Source organism: Pipistrellus hanaki, assembly GCF_964339955.1.
Source record: "Pipistrellus hanaki genome assembly, chromosome: 15".
Classification (NCBI taxonomy): Eukaryota; Metazoa; Chordata; class Mammalia; order Chiroptera; family Vespertilionidae; genus Pipistrellus; species Pipistrellus hanaki.
Genome location: NC_140517.1, coordinates 44,830,591 through 44,846,094, shown reverse-complemented (window position 1 = coordinate 44,846,094; position 15,504 = coordinate 44,830,591). Strand labels below are relative to the sequence as shown.

At 59.5% G+C, this 15,504-nt stretch overlaps 2 protein-coding genes across 4 annotated transcripts in view; both read left to right on the top strand.

Annotated features, from left to right (window-relative positions):
- Window positions 1-3,299: 3,299 nt before the first annotated feature.
- On the top strand, window positions 3,300-12,757 carry KPTN (kaptin, actin binding protein). 2 transcript variants are annotated; one of them, XM_084906077.1, is made up of 13 exons: window positions 3,300-3,611; window positions 3,959-4,041; window positions 4,176-4,260; window positions 4,347-4,401; window positions 6,319-6,394; window positions 6,486-6,559; window positions 6,789-6,898; window positions 6,980-7,057; window positions 7,782-7,857; window positions 8,778-8,913; window positions 8,998-9,030; window positions 9,166-9,315; window positions 11,574-12,757. In XM_084906077.1, exons 1-13 carry the CDS (start codon window positions 3,383-3,385, stop codon window positions 11,700-11,702), a joined length of 1,314 nt encoding a protein of 437 aa, XP_084762203.1. In that variant the 5' UTR covers window positions 3,300-3,382; the 3' UTR covers window positions 11,703-12,757. The 2 variants fall into 2 exon arrangements, with proteins under 2 accessions (XP_084762203.1, XP_084762202.1); XM_084906076.1 differs by having other exon boundaries at window positions 8,998-9,315.
- Window positions 12,758-15,039: 2,282 nt separating this feature from the next.
- Window positions 15,040-15,504, top strand: part of SLC8A2 (solute carrier family 8 member A2) — a 30,434-nt gene continuing 29,969 nt past the window's right edge. For both annotated transcript variants that reach the window (XM_084905858.1, XM_084905857.1), the window contains exon 1: window positions 15,040-15,166. The gene's annotated coding sequence lies outside the window, so the exon portion shown is untranslated. The remainder of the gene's footprint in view (window positions 15,167-15,504) is intronic.

Genomic DNA, 15,504 nt, shown 5'->3' with positions numbered 1-15,504 from the left:
GGGCTATAGTCACGGGGGAGGCTGGCCTTGGAGAGTGAGGCCCAGGGATGGCGGGTTGGGGAGGAGCCATGGACCTGGGAGCCTGGAACCCCGTCTTATCTGTGAGCCCTGGTTTCCTCAGCTGGGTAGGCGCTGGCAGTGCCACCCTCAGAGCAGCGGTCGGGTACGAAGGGGAGGCAGAGGCCACTGGATCCCAGCCTCGCCCACGTCCACAGTCCCCGGGGGAGCACTGCAGGCCCGGTGGCACTTGTTCTCCGTGTCACAGGGCGGGAGGGGGAGCGGTTGGGAACCGCTGGGGGCGGAGTACAGGGCCCGGTAGGTGTGAGGAGTGGGAGAGATGACAGGATCCCTTTGCCTGGGAAGAGGGGGCAAGGACTGCCCACCTCCACCCTCCACGGTGCAAGCTTGTGAGTCAAGGGAGCGTCTGCTGTGCGTGTGCCTCCTCCCACCCTCACGGGGGCAGCGGGAGGAGGCCAGAGGCAGACGGGGTCCCAGCGCAGCTCCTCAGACAGGTGCTCAGCCAGGGCCTGGATGGAGGTCAGGAGAAGTTCATGCCGAGTGGCCTGTGTGGCACCGGCCCTGCCCCTCTGGCCCCTTCTCTCACCCCTTCATTGATGGATACCAGCTGCCTGGAGCTCAGTGCAGTCTCCTGAGACCTGGGATTGATTACTGATGTCTGCCATGAGCACAGGCTGACATGGTTTAGAATCTATTTCTGCCACTCGTGACTGAAAAAGTAATTCTCAACCCTGGCTGTGCTTGAAGTCAGAAAAAGTACTTAAGCTTGGATTACACCCTGATAAACTGTGGTTTGGTTTAGGTTCATAAGAGCAGGTAGGGTTGGAAACCACTGGACAAGACAACGCTTTCCAAACTAGAACTTCACTTATTCATTCGCTCGACAGTTCCTGAGCGGTGTCGTTCAGAGGTTACCACGTGAGGGAGGAGCCTGGCAAGCATTCTTCAGAAGCAGCAGGACTAGGCCGCACATTCTAGTCACTCAGCGAGTAGAATGAGGCACTTGCTGTGTCCTGCCCTAGTCCAGGGCCTGGGGATACAGCACTTCCCCATGCAGCCAGACCTGCCCTCTAAGACTGCCCCCCCAAAGGCAGAGATCTGGGAGTGACGCGCGCCCTCCAAATCCAACCTGCCTTTGAGAACCTGCCTTTTATGTCTCTTACATAACGGTCTGGCGAAGGGCTGGCAGTTTTTAACACGTTTACTGAGTGTTGCTTTCACCCTTGTAGTCCGCATGCTGCGATTTTACTGCCGTCTCAGATCCTGCAGTCTGTGTATTGGTGTCCTTTCTGCATGGAGGGAGGTGACAGGAAAGTTGGCCAACTCTGGAAACTCTGCAGGTGTAGAGTCCCCAAGCCCGTCATGCCATTTCTAGAGACAGAATACTCGGGAACCTCTTAACGACCCTGAGTTTAGTGTTTCAGAATTTGCCAGACAACCTAAAAAAATACCCGGGGAGTACTCAGAGATCCAGCAGAAAGCCATTCATTTTCTGATGTCCTAGTCCCGTGACTCAGGTCAGTTCTCCAGATCCTGAGTGAGTGACCATGGAGGAAGCTTTCCCTTTATAGCCTTTGGCTTCTTTGCTTTCTGTTTCCTAACTACCGGGCTTTTGTGGTGGGCTGCCACAGCCCCTCCTGAGCCTGTTATGATGGGGAAGTTGGTATCTAAGTTCTCAACCTTCCTAATGCCGCGGCCCTTGAATACAGTTCCTGTTGTGACCCCCAATCATAAAATTATTTTCATTGCTACTTCATATCTGTAACTTTGCTACTGTTAATGAATCGTAATGTAAATATCTGTGTTTTCCGATGGTCTTAGGCTCTACAGCAGCGGTTCTCCTAAGACCATAGATTCTAAGTGCCTGGTCTGGGTGGTTCCAGTGACCTCCCCTCTAGCTAAGCTGTTCCATGCTGTGTTTATGGCCCCTTTGTAAAATGGGAGTATTTTACAAAGGGGCCAGGGGAACAGGTTCTGCACAACAGGTCGGGCATCAATGGAGTTCATTATTGGCTAGCAAGAGTGTGTGTTAGAAGGCATGTTACTGGCACAGGTTCGGATTGCCAGCCCCCCACCCCCAAATGTCTTATCTCCCCTTCATTAGAAACACCTGGTTAACATCCTGTCTGCCCTTTTCTAGCTATCAGTCAAGGGACTTACCCTCCTTGAGCCTCAATTTCACCCTCTGTAAATTGGGCTAATAAATAAACCTCTGCAGGATTGTTGCGAGGGCTATCGAGGTAAATTTGGAAAGGATGTGTGGCACATCCTTTCCAAATTTATATAATGTTTCAACTCAATGTTTTAAATAGAAACAGCTTGAAACCATCAAGTTGTTGGTTTAAAAATTAATTCAAAGCTAGATTTAAAGTAATCAGCCCGTTTCCACAATGAGAATTGATATTCCTGGATGAGAAACAGGATGTCTAGATATAGATGAGACTCTCATCTAATATTCAAAGCTATTCCTGAGAGCAAATTGATTAGGTGAAGCCACAGGCACTTTCTTTCATAAATATATTTTATTGACTTCAGAGAGGAGGGGAGAGGGAAAGCGAAACATAAATGATGAGAATCACTGATGGGCTGCCTCTGGCATGGCCCTCTGGGGATCTAGCCAGAACTCCCGGTATGTGCCTCCTGGTTCATAGGTAGATGCTCAACCACTGAGCAACACAGGCTGGGCCATTTCACCATTTTAAAAGGGATGTGATTAATAAACTATTGGTGCTTTTTTTTTTTTTTAAATATATTTTATTGATTTTGTACAGAGAGGAAGGGAGAGAGAGAGAGAGTTAGAAACATCCCTGAGAGAGAGTCATCAATCATCTGCCTCTTGCACACCCCCTACTGGGGATATGCCCACAACCAAGGTACATGCCCTTGACCGGAATCGAACCCGGGACCCTTCAGTCCCCAAGCTGACGCTCTATCCATTGAGCCAAACCGGTCTCGGCTATTGGTTCTGTCTTACTTGGGTTATAATACTACTACTTAGTAGGTGTGTGATCTTACTTTTACCTCTGAGTGCCTCAGTTCCTTCATCCGTAAAACACAGTAACTACCTCAGACTGCTTGTGAGTTTTAAATAAATTGATAGATGGGAAGCGCTTAGAACAAACAGTTCCCGACATATATTAAGCTTTATTGTGGGAGTTAGTTACCGATCACATAGCGCGCAGGCGCGTTGGGGCAAAGTCTCCGGGGAGGTCCGGCGGCCATCTTGGAAAAGGGCGGCGACGGCGATACTGACGTCATCAGTATGCGCGACGAGCGGGCATGCGGAGGTCCCCGTCGCATCAGGAGCGTGGGATGGGGCAGGGCGGGCTCGCGGGGCTGCGGGTGTGAGAGGTTGGGGTCCGCGATGGGGGAGGCGGCCGTGGCAGCGGAGCCTTGCCCGCTGCGCGAAGACAGCTTCACGCGTTTCTCGTCGCAGAGCAACGTGTACGGGCTGGCGGGCGGCGCGGGCGCGGGCGGGCGCGGGGAGCTGCTGGCGGCCACCCTTAAAGGCAAGGTGCTGGGCTTCCGCTACCAAGACCTCCGACAGAAAATCCGGCCGGTGGCCAAGGAGCTGCAGTTCAATTACATACCCGGTGCGTGGCGCTCTGGGGCCGGAGGGCCGGGAAGATGGTGAGGAGGCTTCTGAGGCTCAGTCTGAGCCTGGTCACTGTGACGGGAAAATGGGACCAGGGTGATTGAAGGGGGTCGGAGCTGATCATCAGGAGGCGTTGGGGTCAGAGGGCAGGGATAATGGGAGCCTAGCAGTGGTTAGGATTCAGGATCTCTGCTACCATGATGATGGCGATCTGGACTCAGAGATCAGTATGCTTCAGAGATCATGGTAATTGCGGTGGTGAAAGGTTATTGAGTCCTAGAGGTCAGGGGTCACTGTGATTGGAGGTCTTGCCTGAAACTTGGACTTTGAACTATCCCCTCCCAGTGGATGCCGAGATTGTCTCCATCGACACTTTCAACAAGTCGCCCCCAAAGCGGGGCCTGGTTGTGGGGATCACGTTCATCAAGGTACACAGAGCCCCCCTCCACCTACCTGTTCCTTCCTCCTCACACACTGAGTGTGTGTGGGTTCCACTGAACCTGACGCGGATCCCCTCCTGCCGCCACCCCTGCTCTCCCCTGAGGCCAGTCTCCTTCCGCAGGATTCAGGAGACAAAGGCAGCCCGTTCCTTAATATCTACTGTGACTATGAGCCTGGCTCCGAGTACAACCTGGACTCCATTGCCCGTACGTGTGGCCTGGAGGGAGGGAGAGGGTGGGGAGGGGGCCCGGAGGTCCCTCACTCATGACCATCTGCCTGTGCTCCCCTGCAGAGAGCTGCCTGAACCTGGAACTCCGGTTCACTCCTTTCCAGCTGTGCCACGTCGAGTGAGTCAGCCCCGGTAGGGTGCGGGTGTACCTGCAGGGAGGGGCTTAGCAAACGAGACCGCAGACCTGCCCGTAGACAATCACATTCTCGCGCTGACTTTTTAACAAATTGTTAAAAATCGGGACTGTCCCGCCAAAAGCGGGACGCCTGGTCACCTTAGTTTAAGGCAGGGGTCTTCAAACTACGGCCCACGGGCCACATGCAGCCCCCAGGGGAGTCTGATCCTGCCCGCCAGGTTTTTTGGGCAGTGAGCGCAGCCAAGGTGTTACAGTAGGAATTAGTAGTTCATATAGTCCGGCCCTCCATCTCTCTGAGGGACCGTGATCTGGCCCCCACTTTAAAAAGTTTGAAGACCCCTGGTTTAAGGTGTCCATGAACCAGGCGTGGCTGACGGGCTACCATTTTGTTAGCGCCAGACTAGATAATCAGAGTTCATTGAGCACCCGTGTTCTAGATAGCTAGAATTCTCAGGTTCTCGGGAATCTCAGTTTCTAGATTTGAGATCTTTCCCATGAGCTAGAAATGCTATTTTCTGGAGTTGGGAGCTCGGAGACTCCAGGAACTGAAAGTACTATAGTTTGATAATTTTGAGGTTCTGTCCTGATCAAGTCCTAACATGGTCATAGTTCAGGGAGCCACCCTACAGATCATATAGGATCCCGAGGTTCTAGAATCCCACACTGTGAGGATTCCATTCTAGAGCTCTGGATTCCATCCTGGAACACCGATGGCCTAGCACAGGTGCTGGCAAACTTTTCCTGTAAAGTCCCGGGCGGCAAATATGGTGAATAGTAGGCTTTTGAGGGCCAGACTGTCTCTCTCACAGCTTTCTTGTCTGTTGTTATAGCAGGAAGGCAGACATTGACTATGTAAATGAGTGGGTATGACTGTGTTTCAATAAAGCTTTATTTATAAAAACAGGTGCCAGGTTGGATTTGGCCTGTGGGGTCATAGTTTGCCAGCCTCTGCTCTAGCAGGTGAGAGTTGTAGAGACTGATTTTCTGGATTCTAGGATCTGGATATTCTACCGTTCTGCATCTGAATGTCCTTGGTGGCAGTTTATACAAGTCCTAGTCATCCAAAGGAGACAGAGAACAGAACTAGTTCCAGAGGAAGAGATCCTAGTGTCTCTTCTGAGACCCACTCTGGAGCTTTATGTTACCCTAGAGGCCCGGTGCACGAAATTCGTGCACTGGTAGGGTCCCTAGCGGCTGTTGGCCAGGGCCTCCCTTCCCTTGGCTGCCTGCCACCTTGGCCTGGAACTGCTCGCTCACCTGCTCCACCACCCCACTGAGGTCCCAATCTGGTTGGGGCCCATTGGGGCTGGCAGTGCCTCCACTGCTGCATCGCCAATGCTCACCATGTTCCATGCTGCCCCCTGGTGGTCAGCAAACGTTGAACTCCCGATCAGTTGAACTCCCACCCGTAGGGACAATTTGCATATTAGCCTTTTATTATATAGGATCCCTAAATCTCATTCGGAATGAAGACTAGTAGATAAGGGCTCTCGAAATGGAAGGTTCTAGCATGCTCACTTTCTTTTTTTTTTCTTTTTCTTTTTTTAAATATTTTTTATTGATTTTACACAGAGAGGAATTGAGAGGGACAGAGAGTTAGAAACGTCGATGAAAGAGAAACATCGACCAGCTGCCTCTTGCACACCCCCTACTGGGGATGTGCCCACAACCAAGGTACATGCCTTTGACCGGAATCGAACCCGGGACCTTTCAGTCCGCAGGCCGACGCTCTATCCACTGAGCCAAACCGGTCCCGGCCATGCTCACTTTCTATAGTTCTGCACCCCGAGGTTCTGTCCCTGGATCCAGGGGCTGGGTCTCAGGATGCTAGGGTTCTTGGAGGCAGAGTGTTTTTGCACAGGCTCTGCCATGCGGGGTCCTCGCTGTCTCTGCTTCCAGGGTGCAGGTCGGGGATCAGCTGGAGACCGTGTTCCTTCTGAGCGGGAACGACCCGGCCATCCATCTCTACAAGGAGGTGAGGCGGGGAGGCGTGGCAGGCGCGGCCCTGCCCGCGTCCTCCCGGGGCGGCCACTGATCCCCGGGGGGCTGGGTCTTCGTTCTCCCAGAACGAGGGGCTGCATCAGTTCGAGGAACAGCCCGTGGAAAACCTCTTCCCAGAGCTCACCAGCCTGACCAGCAGGTAGGAGAGCCCCTGAGGGCGGCCAGAGGGGCCAGGCCAGGTGGCCGCGGAGAGACCAGGTCCTGGGAACTGACCCCTAGAGAAAGCGGGTGGCGGGGATTTCCTCGGAGAAATCAGGCAGCAGCGGGGGTCCCAGGGCTGCAGGGCGGGGCCGGATGGGGAGGTGGGACGTGGGACCGGAACCCGGTGACGGCCTCCAGCCCCTCTGTCCGCCCGCTCCCCCCTCCAGTGTCCTCTGGCTGGACGTCCGCAACCTCCCGGGCACCTCCCGGCGACTGACGGCCCTCGGCTGTCAGAGCGGCTACGTGCGCGTGGCCCACGTGGACCAGCGGAGTCGAGGTGACTGCGGGGCCCGGGGGGCGGTGAGGGGGCGCGGAGGGAGACGGCAGGGTCCTGAGTGCCCTCCCCCCGGCCCCGCAGAGGTTTTGCAGACGTGGACAGTCCTGCAGGACGGCCCCATCTCCCGCGTGATCGTCTTCAGCCTCTCGGCCCCCGAGGGTGAGCCCTGGACGTGGGGGGACGACTCCGCAGGCTCGGCGACCCCGCACCCACACGTGTGCCCTGCTCCAGAGTCCAGCCCTCCCCCCTCCCCGTCCCTCCCCTGTGCCTCCGGAGCTGCAGTGTGGCCCTCCCCTCCCTCCACCCTGCAGGTCTCCCCTCCAGCTCCCGCCCCTCTGTCTCATCTGGGACCCGGCTTGGGCCTCCGCCTTGCCCGTGGGGGTGTGGCTCCACCCTGCGCCGTGGGTGTCTCTGCTCCCTGCTCTGCTCACTCTCTCCCGCTCTGCTCTCAGCCTCGCTGTCCCACCACCCGAGGTCTCGCCTCTGTCCCCACAGGTCGCTCTGCTCCCCTTACCAGGTCCGTCCTTCGCTGCTGCCTCCTGGGCCTGACCTCGGCCGTCCGCCACCTGTCCCCCAGGCTGGTGTTCATTTTCCCTCCCACCGTCCTCCCTTCCTTCCGTGGCCCGGCCTCGGGCCTTCCTGCTGTCCCCAGCCTTTGCCTCTTCTGCTGCCGTGGTCTAACCCCAGGCTTCCCGTTCTCCTGGTCTCTGACCTCAGGCACCCTCTCTTCGTCTCACGTCTGGCCCTGCCTCTGCAGCACGCCCTCAGCTCTATCCTCTGAGGTCTCACCTGTGCTCTTCTCACCGAGGGGAGGGAGGCGTGAGGAGGGCCCTGGACCTCTTCCCCCAGACCTACCCCCCCCCCCCTCACGTTCTCTCTCCAGAGACCACGGCCGGGCCGCGGCGGGAGGACTACAGCCTGCTCGTGGCCAGCATGCTGGAGCCGGCAGTGGTGTATCGGTGAGGGGCCCGGGCGCGGGGTGCCTTCTCACCTCCTTCCTTCGCTCTGTGGTCTGACCTTGTCCTCCTCGGCAGGAAGCCCCTTTGGGTGAGGGTGTTCAGGGCTGGGCAGGGCAAGGTGCTCCTGTCCCAGGGAGAGGGGGCAGGGGTTTAAGTCTAGAACTTGCAGGGGGGCGTGGAGGCGTTGGGATGGGCACGAGCTGTCTGCTCTCCCTGGAGGCGGGTAGCAGCGGCCTCCGTGTGTGAGAAAAGCTCGGTGTGCAGCATGTGCCGATCGCCATGGTGTAAAGCACATGTGTCAAACACAAGGCCCGCGGGCCAAATCCAGCCCGCCAGGCCTTGCAATGTGGCCCGCACCGCGCTGTCATCACTGCACTCCGCTGTCAGTTTATGACATTGTCAGTTTATGACTGTTCAGTAAACCATTCGGCCCGCGATTTAGGCTGGATTTTAGATTTTGGCCCCTTCTCTGATTGAGTTCGACACCCCTAGTGTAAAGACTCCCACGTGAGAGCATTCAGGCCACTGCCATGGTGCCAAGGCTTGCAAAACTTGTGAGAGTTTCCTCTGGTGAACCAGCACGAGGCAGCTGTGGCCACCGGTGGGCAGTGAGGATGCCCAGTGGGGACCAGGCTCCCTGGGGACAGGGTGGGTGTCCAGGCTCCCAAGGGGCCCATGTCGCTCTCCGTTTGGGAGTCAGATGGTCCCCCTCCAGGGGAGGCGGGGGTTCGGATGGGGGAGAGCAGCCGAGCAGTGTGTGGAGGGATTGGGCTCCCCTGGGCGGCTGGGAAGACGATGCGATGGGAGGTGAGGGCGTGCAGACCTCGGGGAGGAGCTGTGTGGGCGCCTGGCCCGGGTCTGGCGCGGAGGGGGTGGCGCTGCGGTCTGACCTCAGCCTGCCCGTGCGCCGGGGCCCTCAGGGACCTGCTGAGCCGGGGCCTGGGGGACCAGCTCCTCCTGCCCGGCAGCGACCAGTTCGACAGCGTCCTCTGCGGCCTGGTCACCGACGTCGATTTGGACGGGCAGCCGGAGGTCCTGGTGGCCACCTACGGGCAGGTAGGACCTGAGGGCAGGGCGACTCCCACCCTCCCCTCCGCCGCGCCGGCGCCCGTGTAACTGGCCCCTCGCCCCTCCCTGCAGGAGCTGCTCTGTTACAAGTACTGCGGCCCCGAGGCGGGGCTCCCGGAGGCGGGGCTCCCCGAGGCCCGGCCCCCCGAGGCGGGGCTCCCGGAGGCCCGGCCCCCCGAGGCCCGGCTCCCCGAGGCCCGGCCCCCCGGGGCCCGGCTCCCGGAGGCCCGGCCCCCCGAGGCGGGGCTCCCCGAGGCCGGGCGCGGGTTCCGCCTGCTGTGGCAGCGGAGCTTCCCCAGCCCCCTGCTGGCCATGGCCCACGTGGACCTGACGGGGGACGGGCTGCGGGAGCTCGCCGTGGTCTCCCTGAAGGGCGTGCACATCCTGCAGGTAGCGGCTCCGCGCTGGGTCCCTGGAGGGGGAGCCTGGGATGGGGTTCTGTACACCTGCTTGGTGGGGGGCGTGTTCACAGGGAGTGTGGGGGGGGGGGGGGTAGATTCCCTCACCTTCAGGCAAGGAGACTGGCTGCAAGCCCCCTCTGGGGGGTGCGAGTAATCTCTTCCTGGGAGGTGGTTCCTGTTGATGCAGGAGAGCGCCCAGGAGAAGGGCAGCTGGGAGCACTCACAGCTGTAGGAGCACTCACATCTGAGGGAGCAGTCACAGCTGGACGGGAGTGCTCACAGCTGGAGGGGAGCGCTCACAGCTGGGGGAGCACTCACATTTGAGGGAGCACTCACAGCTGGAGGGAGCACTCAGCTGGAGGGGAGCACTCACAGCTGAAGGGGAGCGCTCACAGCTAGAGGAGAGCGCTCACAGCTGGAGGGGAACATTCACAGCTGGAGGGGAGCGCTCACAGCTGGATGGGAGTGCTCACATCTTCAGGAGCACTCACAGCTAGGGGAGCACTCAAATCTGTAGGACCATCACAGCTGGAGGGGAGCACTCACAGCTGGAGGGGAGCACTCACAGCTGGAGAGCACTCACAACTGGCGGGGAGCACCCGCTGATGAAGGGGATTCTGACACAGCATCTGTCCCCCCAGTGCCCCTTGGCCTCCCTGACTTTTGTCCTTCATTCCTTGTGCTTTGTCACCTCCGTCTTGTCCCTGTGGCCTGGCCCAGATCTGCCCTGTGATCTGACCTCCATCCTTCCCTTTGCCCTCCATGTCCGTGCCCTCCTCGCTGCAGCCACCCCTGTTGTGCACGTGACTAGCCTCGTTCTGGCTGTGGTGTCCCAGCAGCAGCTGCTGGGCTTCCGGCTCTGGAGTCCCACTTCCCTCCCTGCCCGCAGGGCGGCCTCCAGCCCGCCTTCCGCAGCCAGTCTCCAGCCCTTCCTTAGTCCAACCTCCCAACGTTCTGTTGTGGTCAGGCCTCTGAGCTGTGGCCCGCTGTCCAGCTTCCGGCTGTCCTTTGACCTCTGACCCTTCCACGCAGCCTGACTGCCGTTCCCCCGTCAGCGTCTCAGATCCAGCCGTTCCAGGGGTCCAGGGTCCAACCCCGGTTCTCCATTGCAGATTCACCTCCAGCTAATAGAGTCTGACCTCTGACCTTTCCCCAGAGCCCAGCCCCCGCCCCTTAGGCCGTGGTGAGCGTGCTTCCTCCATCGGGTCCGCTTCCAGGACCCTTCCCCGTGCTGTCCGTCTGGGTTCTCTCCCTGCGACTCACCTCACTGCTGCCTCCGAGTCTTTGCTTCGGCTTGTCCTCCGGTCTGTCCCGCAGTGGAACGGCCTAGGGTAGGCCTCCGGGGAGCCGTGCAGGGCAGAGCCTGGGGAACCAGTGGAGAGGTCAGACCTGAGGAAAAGGGAATGAGGTCAGCCTCCGGAGCGGCCCGAGGTCAGACCCTCAGGAAGGGCACAGGGCCCTGCGGGGGCTCCGTTAGTCAGAGCGCCGTCCCAGCACACTGAGCTCGGGGGGGAGGGGTGCTCCCCAGGGGGGTGCTCCCCAGTGAGGGCACACGCAGGGGTCAGCCCACAGGCGCAAAAGTAAGTGGAACAACAGATCGATGTCTCTTTCTCTTTACAAAACGGATACATGTGTGTGTGTGTGTGTGTGTGTGTGTGTGTGTGTGTGTGTAAATTTTTTTTAATGGGAAGGGCATAGGTTCCTCTCACTGGGAAGCTCAGAGGTTAGGCCACAGCAGGCGTCTGTGCTGGGACCTGGCGGCAGGACTGCTCTTCGCTGTGCTCGGACCCTCCCGTCACCCCGCACTGCGATTCGTTTTGAGCCATTTCACCGAGATCTCTGTCCCTTCTACGCGGGTCCCACCTCGGACCCCCAGCCACCTAGCCCCGCCCACTCCCCTGCTCCCTCCTGGGACGTCCCTCTCCTGTCCGCTCTGCTCCGCCCTCTGTCCGTCCGGCCTCTCCTCTTCTCCCCTGCGGCCTCCCCTCAGCCTCTCCCGGGTAGACCTCCCTCCCACAGGACGCAGTCTCCCTCATCCTTTGATCCATCCCATCCCTCCCATTGGCTTCCAGCCTCAGACTGACAGCCTGGCCAGGCCTGTTCCCCCCGCTGGAATTCACCGAAGGCCAGAGACCTGTCCCACCCACACACCGTCTGCTCTCTGGCCCGCCACGCTGGGCTCCGGGCCCTTGGGGGGTCTGACCCGCACCCCTCGGCTCTCTCAGCCTGCCCTCTCTGTCCCCCCAGCACAGTCTGATCCAGGCCTCGGAGCTGGTCCTGGCGCGGCTGCGGCACCGAGTGGAGCAGAGGAGACAGCGGACACAAGTGCCGGGCGACAGGGCGGGCCCGGGGCCTGCTGGGACGGCCGCCTCCTGAGCACCCGCCCCCTGCCCACCATTGGGGCGCTCACCTCCAGCCCTTCCCGGGGGGACGAGTCCTGAAGGAGGCAGGCCTGGCCAGCCCTGCCACCCCTCCGCTGGGACTGTGAGCTGCCGCCCTGCGACCTCACCCAGTGCACCCTCTGTGCCTCAGTGATCCCACTGAAAAGGGGTGACCTCACCCCCCCTTCTGCTCCAGGTGAGGGATTGTATTTCTGTCCCGAGGAGCTGAACTTACCGTCATTCCTTTGTTCAGCATGTGAGTCCTCGGAGCCTGGCGCCAGGTGCCAGGCTGGACTTGCCCAGAGGAACGGAGGGAGGGGCCATGGGACAGGACCCAGGGACCGGCCAGAGCAGGACGGAGAAGAGACCGCAGGGTGGACCTCAGAGAGGGGAGAGGAGGGTGGGCTCTCGCAGGAAGGGTAAGGTTAAACCGCTGTGGAAAGGCCAGACTACAGGGCAGCAGTCCCAGCCGGTGTGTTTAACCTCGGAAGGTTAAAGCATCAGTACCTGATTTTGCCCCCTTAGGTTGTCAAGTAAAATAATGACAACAGCCCTGGCCGGTGTGGCTCAATGGATAGAGTGTCAGCCTGTGAACAAGGGTCCCAGGTTCAATTCCTGTCAAGGGCATGTACATTGATTGCTGGCACATCCCCAGTGGGGAGTGTACAGGAGGCAGCTGATCGATGTTTCTCTCTCATCAATGTTTCTAACTATCCCTCTCCCTTCCTCTCTGTAAAAAATCAATAAAATGTATATTTTTAAAAAATGACAACAGCGGCAGGGCCAGTGTGGCTCAGTGGTTGAGCACCAGCGTGTGAACCAAGAGGTCACCAGCTGGATTCTGGGTCAGGGCACATGCCTGCATGATGGCTCAATCAGTAGGGGACATGCAGGAGGCAGCTGATCAATGGTTGATGTCTCTCTCATCATTGATGTTTCTTTCCCTCTCTGTCTGAAATCAAATTAAAAAATGTGTTTTTTTAAATGACCACAGCCAACACAATAACTGTTCGGTGTGATCAAATAAAAATTACACGTGTTCGTGTGTGTGTGTGTGTGTCAGAGCGGCGAAGGATCTATCTGTTGGCGGGCACAGAATATTAGTGATGAGGTCGTGCATCCCATGAGATGAGAAAGGTTGGGAACGGCTGCTACAGGGGAAAGGCCTGAGGCCGGGCCCGGGTGGAGAGGGCTGGGGTTGGGCCTGCAGGGGGGGCGGGTGAGACCCCAGTGCAGAGCTCCGGACCCGAGCCTAGTCCCAGTAGGGAACGAGGAAACGGGCTCGGAGGAGAGGGAAGGGTGCGAAGGACACGGGAGTGTCCCTCTGCAGGGGGGTCTGAGGCCAGGCCCTGTGGGCAACGCTGAGGCTGGGCCCAGCAGGGAGTAATAGTTAGATGCCCGGGACGCTGAGGGGGGGTCGGGGTTCACCACGCTGGGAAGGAAGGACCAGGTCAGTCCTAAATGGAAAGCCCCAGGGCTGGGCACAAGGCTGGTCTCCAGCCGCAGCCCCTGGCGGTGGACTGGCACCTGAAGACTCAGAGCCCCCCCCCCAGGCCAGTGGAGGGCCAGGTAACAGGAAGGTCTGCCCTCCCCCACCAGAGGCCAGGCATCAGTCAGGAAGGCTGGGGGGTGACTCCGAGCAGGGTCAGGCCGGGCAGAGGTGGGTGGGCTCCTGCTCCCTGAGGAGAGGTCCTCCTGGCCGTCGGCCTCCCGCCGTGGAAGCCCACCCGCCGGTGTGACACCCGCAGTGACAGCGAAGGCCCACCCGCCGGTGTGACACCCGCAGTGACAGCGAAGGCCCACCCGCCGGTGTGACACCCGCAGTGACAGCGAAGGCCCGGCCGCCGGTGTGACACCCGCAGTGACAGCGAAGGCCCGGCCGCCGGTGTGACACCCGCAGTGACAGCGAAGGCCCGGCCGCCGGCTCGCTCTCCGCGGGGTCTTGACGAGGTCGCCCGCCATTGCTTGGTGACCCCGACTTCTCATCCCCCAGAACACAGGCCCACCCATGGGTGGGGACTGGCAGGGAGCGTGTGTGTCTCCCGCTACCCACCTGCGCCGTCACCTCCTCCGTGCGGGGCGGGAGGGGGCCCTGGGGGGCTCCGGGGGAGCCATCTGTGAGGGAGGGGGCTCTGTGCAGGGCGCACACCCAGAGAGAGGCGTGTGTGGTGTGTCCACTCAGGGCTCAGGAGTTAGTCTGGGCCAGTGGTCGGCGAACTCCTTAGTCCACAGAGCCAAATAGCAACAGTACAACGATTGGGATTTCTTTGGAGAGCCACATTTTTTTAAAACATAAGCTAGAGAGGTAGGTACATTGTTATAAATTTAATTGGGGTCCTCCTAAACTGGCCTTTGCTAAAAACTCAAGGGGCCAAAGAGCTGCGTGTGGCTCTGGAGCCGCAGTTTGCCGACCGCTGGTCTGGGCCACCTGGTCCCCCGCAGCTCACCTCCTGGCCTCTTACCAGGGACGGTGTGTAGTGGGGCAGTTCCAGGGGCAGAGCCTGAAGCCACACTTCACACCTCTGTGACCCCGTTTCCCCATCGGCAAACGGGCTCCCCGGCGTCCACCCGGCAGGGGTCAGCCACATCTGCCTGTGCCAGGCGCATACAGAGGCGTTTGTGGCTCCGCCTGCACGTGGGGAGGGCTGGGTGAGCGGCAGCGGCTGCTATTATTATTATTATTATTATTATTATTATTATTATTATTAACGGGCGCCTCTGTGGCTGTTTCTGCTGGCGGGTGCGAGTTTGGCTCTGAGCGGCTCAACAGCCCTGTCCTCCCCCCAGTTCTGGGAGCCGCTATGTGTAGCTATTTTATTTTATTTATTTTATTTTATTTATTTTATTTTATCTTATCTTATTTTATTTATTTATTTTATTTTATTTTATTTTATTTTATTTTATTTTATTTTATCTTATCTTATCTTATCTTATTTATTTTATTTTATTTTATTATTTTATTTTATTTTATTTTTTGCGTCTTTGGCCTTCTTCGGATCAGAGACGGCGTGTGTTGGGGATGGGGCGGAGGACGCCTCGGAAGGACCCTCCGGGTCTCCCCAAAACGCGGAGAGAGTGCCCGCCGCCGCTGTCCGCGCCGCTGGTGCTGAACCCGGTGGGCGGGCCAGCGGCCGGGGCTGCCTCCTCCCGCCCCGCCCCCAGCAGGCCCCTCCCCAGGCCGCCCCCGCGGGCCGCCTCCCCTCTGCCCGCCCCTCCCTCCGCCCCTCCGCGCTCCTCCTCCCTCCTCCCTCCTCCCTCCTCCCCGCCTCCCCTCCCCCGCGGGCTCCCCCGCCTCTCTCCTCCCCGGTCCCCTCTCCCTCCCCTCTCCCCGCTCTGCCTCTCAGTCTCTGGCTCCGCTCTCCCTCTCCTCTCCTCTCCTCTCCTCTCTCCCTGCCGGGCAGGCTCGCCCACCACGGCCAGCCCGGGGCCGGGGGGACCCTTCCCAGGCTGTGGCTGCAGGTAAGAGCCCCCCCGTTGGCTGGGGCGTGGGGAGGGGGGCGGACGGGGTTCCCAGCCTGGGGGACGGGGCGTCGGTGGAGCCAGGAGCCGCTTTCCCCTGAGCTCGTCCATGGCGGCTGGGGGGCTGCACAGTCCAGGGGGATCCCCAGGCCTTCCCGAGGGGCGGGGGCGCCGCCAGCAGCCCACATCCTCAGCCCGAACCCCGCCTGCCTTCCGGGGAGGATGGCGGGCTGGGGAGGGGGTGCCTCCTGGGCACCGAGGGGCGAGGGCACCCCCAAACCCCGCGACTTCCTGTGTCGGGGTCTCCTCTCCCGCCTGCACCTGGGGGTGGGGGGTCC